This window comes from Salvelinus alpinus, chromosome 23, assembly GCF_045679555.1.
Source record: "Salvelinus alpinus chromosome 23, SLU_Salpinus.1, whole genome shotgun sequence".
In the NCBI taxonomy this organism is placed as follows: Eukaryota; Metazoa; Chordata; class Actinopteri; order Salmoniformes; family Salmonidae; genus Salvelinus; species Salvelinus alpinus.
Window position 1 is genome coordinate 43113083 of NC_092108.1, and position 14836 is coordinate 43127918.

The 14836-nt window shown below is 41.0% G+C and overlaps 1 protein-coding gene across 2 annotated transcripts in view; it reads right to left on the minus strand.

The window, feature by feature from the left end:
* Positions 1-11522: 11522 nt before the first annotated feature.
* Positions 11523-14836, minus strand: part of LOC139551084 (ephrin type-B receptor 3-like) — a 96044-nt gene continuing 92730 nt past the window's right edge. For both annotated transcript variants that reach the window (XM_071362474.1, XM_071362473.1), the window contains one exon: positions 11523-13500. In XM_071362474.1, coding sequence (XP_071218575.1) covers positions 13386-13500 — 115 coding nt within the window. In that variant the 3' untranslated portion in view covers positions 11523-13385. The remainder of the gene's footprint in view (positions 13501-14836) is intronic.

Genomic DNA, 14836 nt, shown 5'->3' on the forward strand with positions numbered 1-14836 from the left:
ATTCACCTCACTGTTTTTTTGTTGTTGCTGTTTATGACCGCAATTATACCTTGACAAATAAGTCGTCTCATAAAGTAGGCTGGCTTTCAAAGTGTGTTTGTAATAGTGAGTGAAAAATTAAGTAGTGGCAACTTCACTTTAAATGAGTAAAGTGAGAAAGTGTGAAAATCGCCTCAGAAGTGTCTGTGTCACTCTTGTCTCATGATATGTTTTAAATTGCCCCCCAAGAGAGTTTGGGGGCCCAAACTGTCAATCTCTATACTCCAACTACGTACGGTATTAATTCACCAGACGAGACAGGTCCTCGGCAGAAGGGTCAGGCTTCTCCAAACGATCTGCCGACCCTTTCATCCCATTCTCTCATCCCTTATCATCGGCGCGCTTCCCTCCATCTAGCTGTTGCCATGGCTACCGTTCGGCAGGGACGAGGGAATGAGAAACTCACTGGAGTTCAGTGGAAAAATAACTCCTATCCTCTGTTATGTAGGGCTAAATCCCGTCTTTTGATCCTCCTTTGATGGAGACATTAAACTTGTAGGAGAGAAGGGTGTACCTCACAACCTACTGTACAGTTAGAGTAGCTGAGGTATTCAGCTCAGAATGTTATAGGTAGGTCTATATCCAATAGTTATTATTCCCACATTTTCCACAATTTGGGAATGGGTCCTTCCATATGCATTTTTGAAGTTATATCTTTCTTTCACCTGAGACCTGGAACACATTTTTAAGGGCTCATCCGGGAGTTTAATATCTTACACTCTGGGACGATCTAACGTATGAAATACATTGTGGAATGTATAGCATGTAGAGTATGACATCACTTTTACTTTGGTATGTTAGGTGGGAAGGAACAAAGCTAATTTAGACTCAACAAAAGATAAAAGGTCACTCATAGTACACCATGAGGATTTTTTTTTAGGTCAAAGAGTGTGAAGAATAGAAGAGACAATTGGATGACTTCACCATGAGGATGTTTCTATCCTGGCCCAATTGCGGGATGACTATACTAGGGAAACATCGACATCACTGACAGATCGTTACACACACACAGAGGACAATGAACTCTGCAGAGGTCTGTGAGAGAGCATTGTGCACTGCTCACCGCTACTACTCTTACTCACATACAACGAGTTCCATTCAATTACAGAGGTTAGCATCAAGATACAATGTAGTTCAAAACGGACAACAGTACTAAACGATTGTCATTGGTAATAACAAATATTTCAATCAAGTACAGGCTTAACTGAATGACAACAGAGACAGACTACAATATGGAATTTTACTGAAAAGTTTGGGGTAGGCCTCGTCTCCAAGGAATGCTCCTCAGAGTCAGATGCTGATGACAGGTTGCCCTATGCCGGGCAGCTGGCATCGAACCCCCCCCGGGGATCCGATGACGGGGCTTCAGTTGGTGGTAGTGGGGGTGTGAAAGGTCATTGGAAGACCGTTGCTGAAAAACAGCAAGTGGGCGACACAAGGTTTAAGTTAACATATAAATACTACCCTAGATTCAAGCCCATTGGTTGAAAGAAAGGAAAGTGATTATTACACGAGTGAGCCTACAGGTTAATCAGCAACCGTGGTGCAATTTCCTTAGTGTGACATGCTCATAGACTGAAGTTAATACAGTACGTGAATGACATTCCACACACGCGCTAATAGTAAAGGAGGAGTAGAGAAGTGACGCTATACTGATGAGGTAGCATTATGACACTTCCTATAAATACCTGTTAGGCTGATGAGGTAACATTATAGACACTACCAATAAATACCTGCTATGCTGACGAGGTAACATTATAGACACTACCTATAAATACCTGCTATGCTGACGAGGTAACATTATAGACACTACCTATAAATACCTGCTATGCTGACGAGGTAACATTATAGACACTACCTACAAATACCTGCTATGCTGACGAGGTAACATTATAGACACTACCTATAAATACCTGCTATGCTGACGAGGTAACATTATAGACACTACCAATAAATACCTGCTATGCTGACGAGGTAACATTATAGACACTACCTATAAATACCTGCTATGCTGACGAGGTAACATTATAGACACTACCAATAAATACCTGCTATGCTGACGAGGTAACATTATAGACACTTCCTATAAATACCTGCTATGCTGACGAGGTAACATTATAGACACTACCTATAAATACCTGCTATGCTGACGAGGTAACATTATAGACACTACCTATAAATACCTGCTATGCTGACGAGGTAACATTATAGACACTACCAATAAATACCTGCTATGCTGACGAGGTAACATTATAGACACTACCTATAAATACCTGCTATGCTGACGAGGTAACATTATAGACACTACCAATAAATACCTGCTATGCTGATGAGTGATATAGGAAGCGATGTGAATTATAAGAGTTTACTAGATGAATGAAAAGCCTTACTGATTGACCTTTCGTAAACTACATCACATGCCACCTAGCACATAAATGTATAACCTCTCATGTCCATCAATAACAAAGCATGCATCACACGCAGTGGCATACGCCAAATTGATTGGACTAAGCCGTTCGCGTTTTACTCCCATATAGTCATTTGTCAGCTGAGGGTTGCAAAAGTTAAAACAGGTGTTGTGCATATGCTAGCTGGGGTTTTATGGGCTAGACTGGAGTATTATGGGGTGTGTGATAAATTGTTGATGTCAGGCGTTTCCATGGGGATGGTGACTTGAAAGCAAGACAAAGGAGCATAAGCATGTGAGATTTCAAGCCAGCCCATCAAACGCTCAACAGGCTCATTTATTTCACATATACCAGGTAGTTTCAGATAATAAGAATCTGCCACGGTATGCGTTTGTGTTTGTTAGTCATCGGAGGTGGCTTTGTTGCTATGGTAAACGCATCTCAAAATCAAGACTTTTGTGTTGGTTGAGGAAATCAGTTTGCCTGTCTCTCCTTATCGTTTCAGATATAAATCCTGTTGAAATGGTCCCCAAAGCCGTGCCAGTCTGTTCTCACTCCAGTGTCAACATGCCCTAAGGCCAAAACAAGGACATTCTTGAAATAATATTTCAGAACTACAACTGCCTGCTATGACTACAATGCACAGATACAGCTTTTTTGGTGAAGAATTCCAAGCTTTCGATCCAGCAACCCCTTTCACTTTCTCTCTTTCTTCCCAAATGTTCACCATCTGTTCAGAGACCTCATCGCCCCAGTATCAAACAACCTCCAGTACGTTTGCTCAAAGGCCTATGTTACCCATCTATCCCTCTTTTCCCCTTCCCGGTGTGGTTTGTAATGCAAGTAGGAGGTTTGTGGGACCTTCCAATCCCATCAGCAAACACACGGACGCATAATCAGGCTAAATCTGCCCTTTCTCCTTCACCCATTCACATGCAAGCTAATTGTCTCGGTAGGCTCTTCTCTTCAACCAGTGTCCATCACTGTGATTGGATGACCGCTTGACACCACAAGTCAGTAATCAGGCATTCTTTCCTACGATGCAATTGGGTAACACTTTACTTACAGCTGACTGGTATAATGGGTTATTAGGTGTTACATGAGCATGTATTTTCAAAATATCTGTTATAGACAGGGTCATTGTGAAATGACATAGGACAATATAATGGGATCATACATACTTATGACATGTCTTAAAATGCATTATAACGGCATCACAATACATAATACCTATCAAAATCATATTTTAAGGAGTGAAACTTAGAAATCACCACATAAATGTATATGCGGAAAATTATTGGAATTAGAGTGAACAGAGATTATGATATTTTACTTTTTTATTCAAGGGTTCAGATCTCTACTTTGAGAGCCGATAGTGGTACGTGAGCGGGACTGTATTTGAAGAGAATAATCAAATGCCAGAATTTCAGTGAAAGATACTACACAGTATTTTTGACTGTCGCCAATGGCTTAAATCTCTGCTTTGAGGTCTTTGAGCTTGTGTGATTCCAATAATAGGGCACATTCTCGTTGAGTGACGTCAGACTCAATCACCTCAAACTCACAATCAGTGGATTGGCATAATTGTGATGCAGTCCCACGTGACGATGTGTAGATCAGTGAATTAGTGTCCTCCCTCGGGCCATAATGAGCAAATAACAAACCACATAGGTTCACTTATATTTAGAGACCAATGATCAAAACTGATCTACTTTTACTTCTACCACAAGAACACTTCATCATCCTCTCTCTTTTATGTTTCTGATTACCCCCTTCCTCCCGCCCCCCCCACCTGTGAATGCAGCCAGGCACATTCTGATGCGCATCCTGCACCCTGTCCATCAGACTCAGGCCCTCTGGAGCATTGACACCAATTTAATCAATGGTAGGCTTAGGTGGCCTTTCAGCAGATCACAACACTGGCACACATGCTTCATGCCTCCTCAGCCTCACCGGCCGAACACAAAGTGCACTGTCATGCTAATGCAAGAACATTGGAAACTAAGGATGTTAATGACAAAGGCTGCCGGGAGTTGCTGAGTTGACATCAAGACTGGAAAACAGGGAAGTGTTTGGCTACATTGCTTAGGTTATTTTTGTTTGTCTCAATGATTTAATTTGAAGAATTATTTGATTTATTACAATTCAGTAGAGCTATAAACGCGGATCTTCTGTGATACTTCTGCGATAAGGTTTGAATCCATCCCTATGTTCGTTAGCGGTATGACGGTTCACCTAAACAATGTTTTTGTGTGTGATGCGATCGCTATAATAAAAGGTGTATGTGCCTTATTCATACCGCAACATTTCGCAATTTCCCAACAACTTCGCCTTGTCAACTTTTCCCATCCTCCTTGATACAACCCTTCATCTGCTGTGTTGAGGTTTCCTCCGATAGAGAGATAGCAGGCACAGTTGAAAGGCAGATCTTTTTGTGACTATCCCAGCAGTTTTCAGCTAAGCAACCTTTCGTTTTCTACATAAAGGGGGTAGTTTTCCACTGATGAGGCCATACAGACACCATCATCTGCCCCACCAGCAGAAAATCACTACTCTGTTAAAATGCCCTGATGCGTAGCAAACTCTGGCTCTGACCTCGCCCCAAATCTGCCTGCTTGCAGAGCCTCCTGTAATTGGAGACGTTAAATTTGCTTTGGACAGAATGGCAAATGAGTGCTTTGAGCTTAGGCAGAAACCGTACCGGTGAAATCAGAAGGTGATACGTGAGAGAGGGGAAGTCGAGAAGTCACTGCCAATCCACTGGATGTATGTGGGGGCCGGGGTTGGGGGATGTATCTGTGTGTGTGGAGAGTGGAAAAGGGTGGGTGTGTGTTGGAGGGAACGGAGTGTGTGTGTTGTGGGTGCATGTGCAAGCAAGTGTGCATGTATGTATTTGTCTGTGTGTGTACATGATGGCATGTGTGTGTGTGGATGATTATCCTTCCCCCACATGCAGTCTCATGTACACACAGTATTAAGTACAAGAGCTTGTCAGTTGTTAATCTCATATTTATCATAGGATCACACTGGTGATGTGGGGATTTGACGTTTTACTGCACGAGTGTCTGGCCATCGATGAGCATACGACAAGTAAGCAGGAAATATATTGCCCTGAAATTGACTGTCATCTATGTGCCACGTCCTCCATTTTTACTCCATCAAGCACACTCATTAAAATCTATGGATGAACTGTCTCAGTTGATTTCTCATTACCTAATAGTCTGTAATATGGGGATGGTGTCGCATCTTTTCCTGTGAGCTCGCTGTCATCTCGCATTAAATTGGAAAATAAAAAATGAGTTCCGAGACACTCCCAGTGAGATTAAGTGAGCGATGGAAGATTGAAGATTTCTAGTGCATGGTGGCCCTGAGAGATTGTAGAAAAATAGAATGCGAAATCCCACTACTGGCACCACGTGTCAATGGTCTTAGTCAATATCAAGCATACACAATGTCTGAAGCCAATAGCAAGTCAATTCCCTCTCCTTTGAAGAGCTAGTGCACCGAAGAGCCTCTATGAAGCAACAACTACAATACTAGTAGTCTTCTTCTTTGCTACGAGTCTCACATCAAAGGGTCTGAATACTTCTGGAAATGTAATATGTCAGTTTGTTATTTTTAATACATTTGCAAAAATGTCTAAAAAACTGTTTTTGCTTTGTCATTATGGGGTATTGTATGTCGATTGACGAGAAAAAACAACAATTGAATCAATTTTAGAATAAGGCTGTAACGTAACAAAGTGTGGAAAAAGTCAAGGGGTCTGAATACTTTTCGAATGCACTGTAAGTATGCAACCTGCCCCTCCCTCTCCGAAGCTTAGGCTATTCCCACTGACGTTACAAGCGTGATTCATAAAGTAGGGAGATATTTTTGATTAGAGAAGCAGTGCTTCACTTGGGCAGTAGCTGTCCGGAACGCCGTACTGGTACATCTCATTTCTGGGGAATTGTGTACTGACAAAGTAGCCTATCACTGGCCCAGATTTACACACTGAGGCAAAAAAGGTTGATCAAAGCGTAATGAATGCGGGATCTTCATTGAATAGCAATGCCAGAATGCCATTAATTTCCTGATTCCACCTTGTTCCAGTTTATTGCCTCTAGTCTGTGAATCTGTGCGTGACAGTAGGCTGTTTGAAATCTTTGCACAGATTGAAAATTGCACAGATTGACAATGCGCCAGCCTGAATGGCATGATGCTTAGGGCTGTTGCGGTGATCGTATTACCGCCACACCGGTGGTCACGAGTCATGACGGCAGTCAAATTCCACGTGACAGTTTAATCATGGTAATTAGGCTTCTCCAAGCTCTGATGGTCATTAGTAGCCTACCAAACTTGCTAACTGCCTGGTACTCACCACTCTATTGTCCCTCAAAGCACTCTGACATCAATGCAAATGTGATTAAAAATCGAATCAAACACTTGAGCTCATGTTGCACAACATTTCTATAGGCTATGCAATTGTGTGAGAAAATAAAGTGATGGCCTCTATTAAAAAGAGGAGGATCCCATCAGCTTTCTATAGGTTAGGCATACTATATTTATTTATCAGCTTTCCTAATGTTAAGCACATTACTTCTCTTTACAACAGGACAGGAGTATAGCCTACCTGGCTGGCATGGAAATGCTCCATTCACTATTTAAGTGCATAGATGACATGTCATTTTTTCCCCTGCCCCTGTTTCAAAATAGGTGCATGATAATGGTCCATTCTATATCAAAACAATTTTCACACATATTATTTAGTATATGTAAAGACAAAATTAAATCAAGAACACTGATGGGTGACAATATTAGCCTGTCACTGAATGATATATCATCGCTTGTGAATGATTCACAGCTTGTGTGCAGTAACGCAAGAAACAGCGGATGCCTTTTTTGTTAACTTTTTCAAATCATAGTCGCATGTAGCTGGCCCATAGGCTATGTGTTTTGATAAGGTTTGTATCACAACTAAAGTGGCCAAATAAGTTCTTAAAATTAAGCACATGAATACGCTTTACAACGGGTGTAGAGGCTAACTGTAATACATAAGCAGGTAGTGAGTTTCAAGTTTGGGGAAGATTTCACCATAAAATTTATAATAACAGCATTACATGCATAATCACATTTGCTGTCACTTTTGAGAATGGTGTTTTCCAGCTAATTGATTGCATTTTGTAACATTAACGCTCATAGCCCACTGCCGTGTGTGCATTGCTACACTTATAATGTGAAGAAATAACCTAATAGTTTATCAACATTTTAAGATAAACGTTCTGATCGGTTGCGTCAGCCTCATTGCTTAAACAAGGATTTTTGAAGCTAGTGGTTGTATTAATTTGGGATCTATCGTATCCCACAACTGTCCCAGATTGTGTTTGGAATATCTATTTCTCGCACAAAATAGGTCAACTTTTGTTCTATGGGGGATAGTAGATTGGCATAGGCACCCTGTCAATCTACTATCCCCCATAGTACAAAAGTTGATAGGCTAGTGCTTTTGCTGTTCCTTAGGCCTACTCATTTTGTTGGATGACGAAAAGTAAATGTGGACAGTTCTTCCAATATCTTCAATACGCACCTCGGAAATGGATAAGGACGTGCGCAGTTGCGTCCCCGATTTGTCTGTCTTCACTTGTAGCCTGTGAGAAAGAACCGATCACATGACAGGCATTGGCTAATAAGAATTGAGCTATATGGGAGAGCCATGTGAAGGGAATTATAATTATTATATTTAGCCCAAGGGCACAACGACCACTGGCCGCAAAAGGCATGGATTTGTCTAGGGGGCATTGCGGACACACAAAGGACATGCTGCCGGGAAATTCGAGGCATTATCAAGTGCTTGTCAAATTGTGAATGAGAGACTGATGAAGTGTGTTTAGCCTGTGCAAATAACAAAGCAGAGCTCATGCCTTTCATGCAACCTTTTTCAAATCACCATTGGAGTCGCATCTTGCAGCCTTATAATGTACTGTATGATGTACAAAATGAAAACATATAGCCCAACGTTTGTATCACAACTAAAGTTGCATAAATAACTCTAAATTAAGCAAATAGGAGTACCTGTTTCTTTGTTAACCACTCAACACAAAATAGCCGCATGTGCACACTTCTTCAAATCATTTGGAGAAAATATCCGTTCTATTTTATTCAGCTATATTCAATTGTATTCTTCATACTATAAAATAATATAAAATAATGCCACGAAATTCTAAGCAAATCTAAATCAACTAGTGTAGCCCACAGCCATATGGTATAGCTCAGAGTATGCTATTCTGTTCTTCTGAAATAGACTACATTTTCTTCCTATCATGTACCTTTAGACCTGTCTAAAATAAATAATGGATTTATTGTGAAGGTGTAGGCTATATTACATTGATTTATTAGACTTTGTAAAATGTAGATGTTCCAAAAGGTCAATTACCGTGAGACCAGCAGTTATTTGCTTGACAATCACTGGCTGACAAAATGACAACACAGCCCTAATGATGCAAGTTGTCAAATTAAGATTGAAAAGTCATTTTAATTAGTTTCATGATTTTTGTTAATGTAATTCATGAAAGATCACTTTTAAATATGAAAAAACGACATGTCAGCCATTATCGGAATGACCCTTCAGTGCATGTGGTGCTGCATGTGTGCCATTGCAAGCGGGCCATTGCCCGAGGAGAGACTGCGACATTTCAGCAGCAAGTACTATAAAATAATGAGACAGACAGACTAACTAGATCACCAATTCAACACATAACAGCTCCAAGTTATCTCGCTAGTTAACTATAGCCAACTAAGCATTCATTTTGTTGTCGCCTTTCCACCGGCACTGTAGAGCCTAAATAAATCTGCACCGTTGTAAAGATGGGATTCCTCTCTATTAAACACTAGCCATGTATTTGCGACAACGCTAAAAATATTCTAAGAATAGCCTAATTGACAAATAACTTGCTGTGCATAGATCTCCCCTGAAACATGAATATTTGAGCCTTATATACTGTATAAACATGTGTAGTTAGATACCTTGCTTTGAAGTAGCCTACCTTATCCGTTTACCTTGCTTGGCAGTAGCCTACCTTATCCATTTGATCCCTGATTTATTGAAGGAGGTACTCATTTTATAAATTCAAAAGTATTTGGCTGTAATGTTACAATATTTTATGACAAGGGTGGCAACCGTCCTCCAGGTTAGCTACTGGGTGTGCAGGCTTTTGTTCAAGCCCTGCTCTAACCACATTGTACCCTAAACATCAGCTGCTCAACAGGACCTTGATAAGCAGACTTGGGTGTTTCAGGGCTGGATCAAAAGCCAAGCATGCACACCCATGAGATCTCCAAATGGAGGGTTGACAACAGTACACTTCTATATGTGGGGCTAAGTGCCTTGATCAAGGGCACAATGGCAGGAGGTGGTAGGTCTACATGGGATCAGACACAACAGCTTTCCAGTGTCAAAAATGCTTATATTTTCATGTAGGCTATAATAATAAACATGAACATTTGGTTAAAAGTCATGGAGAAGTCATGGAAAATGTGGATAAACCCTTAACAGGGAATAATCAGAGGTCTCTATAGCATAATGTAATGTGTGAAATTCGGTGAACATAGCCTAATGGACTGACTTGGGAAAAGAGCTCCTGCACATATTCCATCCCAAGTCAAGCACTGTAGAGAATGGAGGTTCAAAGTTCCTCCATAGGTATAAATCTGTGAGCCTAATTCAGATAATGCATGTCATAACAAGATGTCCAGCGCTTCACGCCAAGGCTCCTCCTCCACCTACACAAATTTCAGTCGCATCTCACGCACTACACTGGCTGTCCATCGTGTATGTAAACAACTGTAGCCTAGGCAGCTGATGCCTAGGCTAAAACAACTATTGCTTGTCCGCTCCATAGCAAGCTGCTCTATCCTCACTGATTGCGAAGTCATTTAATGTCGAGATAATTTAAAAACATCTTGATTTTAGGTTTAGATGTAGGAACAGAAAATAACAATATAAACCAGCACTTTGAAGGGGGTTTGAACCGGTTCGGAAGTTATTTTGCAGATAGGAACAGGGGAACGGAACAAAAAATAATTACAGTTAACTTAACACTTAACAATTTCAGTTCCAATCCCTGCTTTTCATGTAGCCTAATTTGACAGCAAATGTTTTAACCACCGATCAAGCAACATTATGGACTAAACGTTCAAATCCTGTATCTGCAACAATACTGATCAAATTAAGATCCTACACTTGTATATAAATTGGCTGTCTCCCATCAATGTATAGTGCTGTATGTCACCATGCAACGTACTGTGGGCTATAGTAGAAGAAGCATATCTTCCCACAAGCCACACTATAGCACAGATATACTGATATCTATTATATACAAGATGGAATTCATGCCAGAGCTGACCCATATATCTCAATGACCGATCCCCATGTTGTTAATGAACTGGGACACAGTAGCAAGTTATCTTTAACAATTCTATATGGTTTCTATATGGTATGTCTCCCTTGATGGGCCTAGTAAAAATACAGTGTCTACCCTCTCAAGGACATATCGGAGGAGGACGAACATGTCACCATTGATCTCTCCTCAGGGAGATTATCATATGCCTGCTGGCTTAACATTGAGTCCAAAGAAATCCCTAAATATGCATAAGGCTTCAGAACCCTCCGTGAGGATCCGTTTCAACACAGTCAATAAGAACATAACATCAGTCTCCACAGCTAGCGTGTTGCCGGGTGACAGCGTCGCTCATCAATATTGACAAGAGAAAACCGATGTGACATGATGCGATTGTGTACAGGTTGCCAGAAATGCACAAAGATACAGTAGCAGCTTTAGAATGATGCCAGGGTATCTATGCTTCTTTGAAGCTTCTCCAATGAAGGAGGGCAAATCTATAGTCCTGCTCTCTCACTAATTAGCCATGTGGACTGGTCTTTGATTAAGCTTAAAAGTGAATGGGTTCTAGAAATAATATGATATTCCTAAAAGCTGAAAGTACTTGCTATTTCCTCGGTTCGTCCTACAACTGGAAGAAGAGAAGACCTGGAATGACTTTCTGCTGGACCCGTGGAGAAATCAAAGAGAATACCATAGATCACTTTAATAATTTATTTGCATATGATTATCGTAAAAATACTCAAAGAGAAATGTGTATTTTGTTCCATTTTTTTTTCTTCTCACAATTCCATACATCTTTACTCTTACAGAAAGAAGTCTGTACTGACGGACATACATGTTCCTATTTTTCTTCTTTCACATAGATTTTCTTTTCCTGGTACATGGCCCCTTTAAACTGTCATTTCCCTTTTGATGTTGCCAACAACAACAAACATCCAAACAAGGGTTCACACGGAGGCCAGAGGGTGAAATGAAGATGAACTCTGAGCGGATTGGTGTAGTACCAATGGGGATCATATAATAACTGTAGCATAGCGGCAGTGCTAATGTGAGAGATTGATGCTGACAGCTGGTCGTACTTAAAAAAAACAGTAATTAACTGAATAATTCAAACTACATTAACATTTTGTGGGTCAGGTTGATGATAAGGTCACATAGTTATTATCTCAACGGTGACCTTTTTCATTTGCATTGATCCTTGACACATTTGACTAAAGAATAGATCTGACACATCAACCGTCTGGTTCCATACTGTATGTGCTTTAGCCAACTCCCCTGACTACCGTTGTCAGGCCAAACATGTTAGGCATGACAATGGATGAACACAGAGAGGAGTTGGTTGAGGCACAAAGGGACTGGAGCCCCAGGCTAAGATATCAGCAGCTAGTCCAGAATAATGGAATTGACAACTGTACTGACACGTTGAAAATGTGAGCCAGCACTGGTGACTAGAAATAGCTATTGTTCACCATTAACCCTTTCCTATGAGCAACAGCCTCCGTAAAATATTTGATTCTTGTTTAATCATTAAATTCACTGTTTAGCGTATTGAGTTCATGTGTGAATATTCAATTTTTTTTAAACAATAAGTAATAACTTAGCATCCAAATCAAGGCATAGTTGAACAAAATAAGAGTATGAAAATATGGCATATGTCTGTAGAGTAACAGTTAATGCGGAACCATCGTCTCTTGTTTGCATGACGTTCATCCGCAACAGTTCCACGTTGGCATAGCATGCACATGATGGTGTGTCCTGTACAGTCAAATAAGTCCTTCTCAGTCACCCCCTTTATCCAGAGTAGGTGAATAGGACACACAACAACACATACAGTATCATGAAACCAAAACCTCCCAGTAACATGGAAGACCACATTTAAAGAAAGTGAATGAAACCAGATCAAAAACAGCAATTGTTATAGACGTCTGTAATCAGGTTCCCTGTCCATGGGCATTGGGATACAATCGTTCAGGTGCCCACATTCATTTAGAATCCATAGAATCCATCCTTAAATTCCCATGTGTGAACAAACCTTTTTGCATCATCATTGCACTCGTTTCTTTCCAGACGTCGAAGTCCACAGTATCCATGTCCATTCCCATCCATGGTCAAAGTCAACGATAGTGGCAGAGGAGACATGGAAATCATTTTGGGAAAAGAACACATCCCAGTCAGCAGAAAGCACATGCAGACATGCAAACACAACCTGAGGGGGAGTTTGGCTTTCTGTCAATGGACGGTTCACAAATTCAATTCAACATCAATGATGGGTTATCCACAAGCTTCTCAAGAGTCTATTTTCTACGGTGCCCTACTGAAGCTGTCCAAACTCGACACTTCCTTTTCCATGTTAGTTTTTTCTAGGTAGAGTAGACGTTTTTGTCTACTGTGGACAATGTTTTGTCTAGTTACAGTAGACAATGTTTGTTTTGTCTAGGTATGGTCATTCATTCATCCATTGGGCTCTGCAAGTAGAGTTCCTAGGTAGTTTCTAGTGGGCCCAGTTTCCCATGCGGTCTCTGTTTGGTTGTTTGTTGGTTTGTTGGTCCAGACCCAAACCTTATACCCTGATGGGGAGAGTCGTGCTCATCGGTTGTCGAACTATATCATTCTGACTGCTGTCCAGACTCTTCCTGTGGTGGCCAGGCAGTGTCCCCCCGATCCGCAAAAGATCCCTGTCAACAAGAGAGGCAAAGATCAGTCACAGGTGTTTCTTTCAAGAGTACAAATTGTTCGACCAGTCTTATTCAATTCCTGGTCTTGGAGTGGAGACCCATAGGGTGTGCAGGGTTTTGTTCCAACCCAGCGCTAGCGCAATGCATTCAACTTATCAACAAAACATCAAGCCCTTGATTTGATGAATTAGGTATGTTAGGTTTTTTAGTATTTAAAAAATATATATTTTAACCGTGGTTAAATAAAGGTTAATAAAAAATACTTTATTTCAGTTAAGAACATATTTGTATTTACAATAATGGTCTGGTAAAAGCCTGCATACCCTGACGGCTCTCCAGGACCAGGATTGAAGAATGCTGCTGTGTTAGGTATAGTATTACGCTGTCAACAACATTGAGGATGGGAGACAGCACACGTAGCAGCACACAGTGAGAATCGATCACATATGTGTTGATACTGATCATGGAAAAGACAACCTATTTTAGAAGCCAGTTCCACCACTTACAAAATCCAATTTAACCTCTGAGCAGAATCAATTCATCATTTTGGGGTTGTAATAAAACTAGTATCTCCTTCATCTACCTTCTGAGGATGCTACATTGTCTTTTTGCATCCAAAACGGCACCCTATTCCCTATATAGTCCACTGCTTTTGATAGGGGTCTCTCACTCTCTCTCTCCCTCTGTGGCTGTCACATACAGATGAGGCCATACATTAATCATCCGCATGCCATCTGCATACAGTGACATGTAGCATAACACATGCCAGACACACTGACATACACATACACACAACTCCCCATTCGACCCATCAAAGCAATGGCTTGGCCCCCCTTGGCGCATAAAAAAAGCTAATTAGCAACCTAATTAAACACATTCCTCTCTTTTAGCTTCTCCTGAATCTGCCTTATTACACACACTCCATCACCTCAGCCCTCCGGTAGTTTGTTTCCACATCGGCAGCCCTGGCTCTGTCTCTGTCCTATCACCTACATTTAAGAGACAGCCAAGAGCACAGGGAATTCAACCTAGGTCAGTCATTATGTTTCCACACGCAATTAGGCCCACTCCTTGCAATAGGAATCGTCCGTGGGGTAATGCTGCGACAGTGAAAAGCGGAAACTCAGACAGAGCTGGCCAGCTTGTAGTCCTAAAAACCCCCAGAAATGAGTAACCTCTGGTTCGTCCAGCCGTTCCTATGGAGGAAATTAATGGGGAAAGAATGGAGTTTGGGGGAAAGGCTTAGGAGATCTCATAAGTTTTGAGATAATATTGGTCAGTGAACATGACCTTATATGAATTATGAAGCCTTTATGTGCTTCATGTGTTTGTTTTG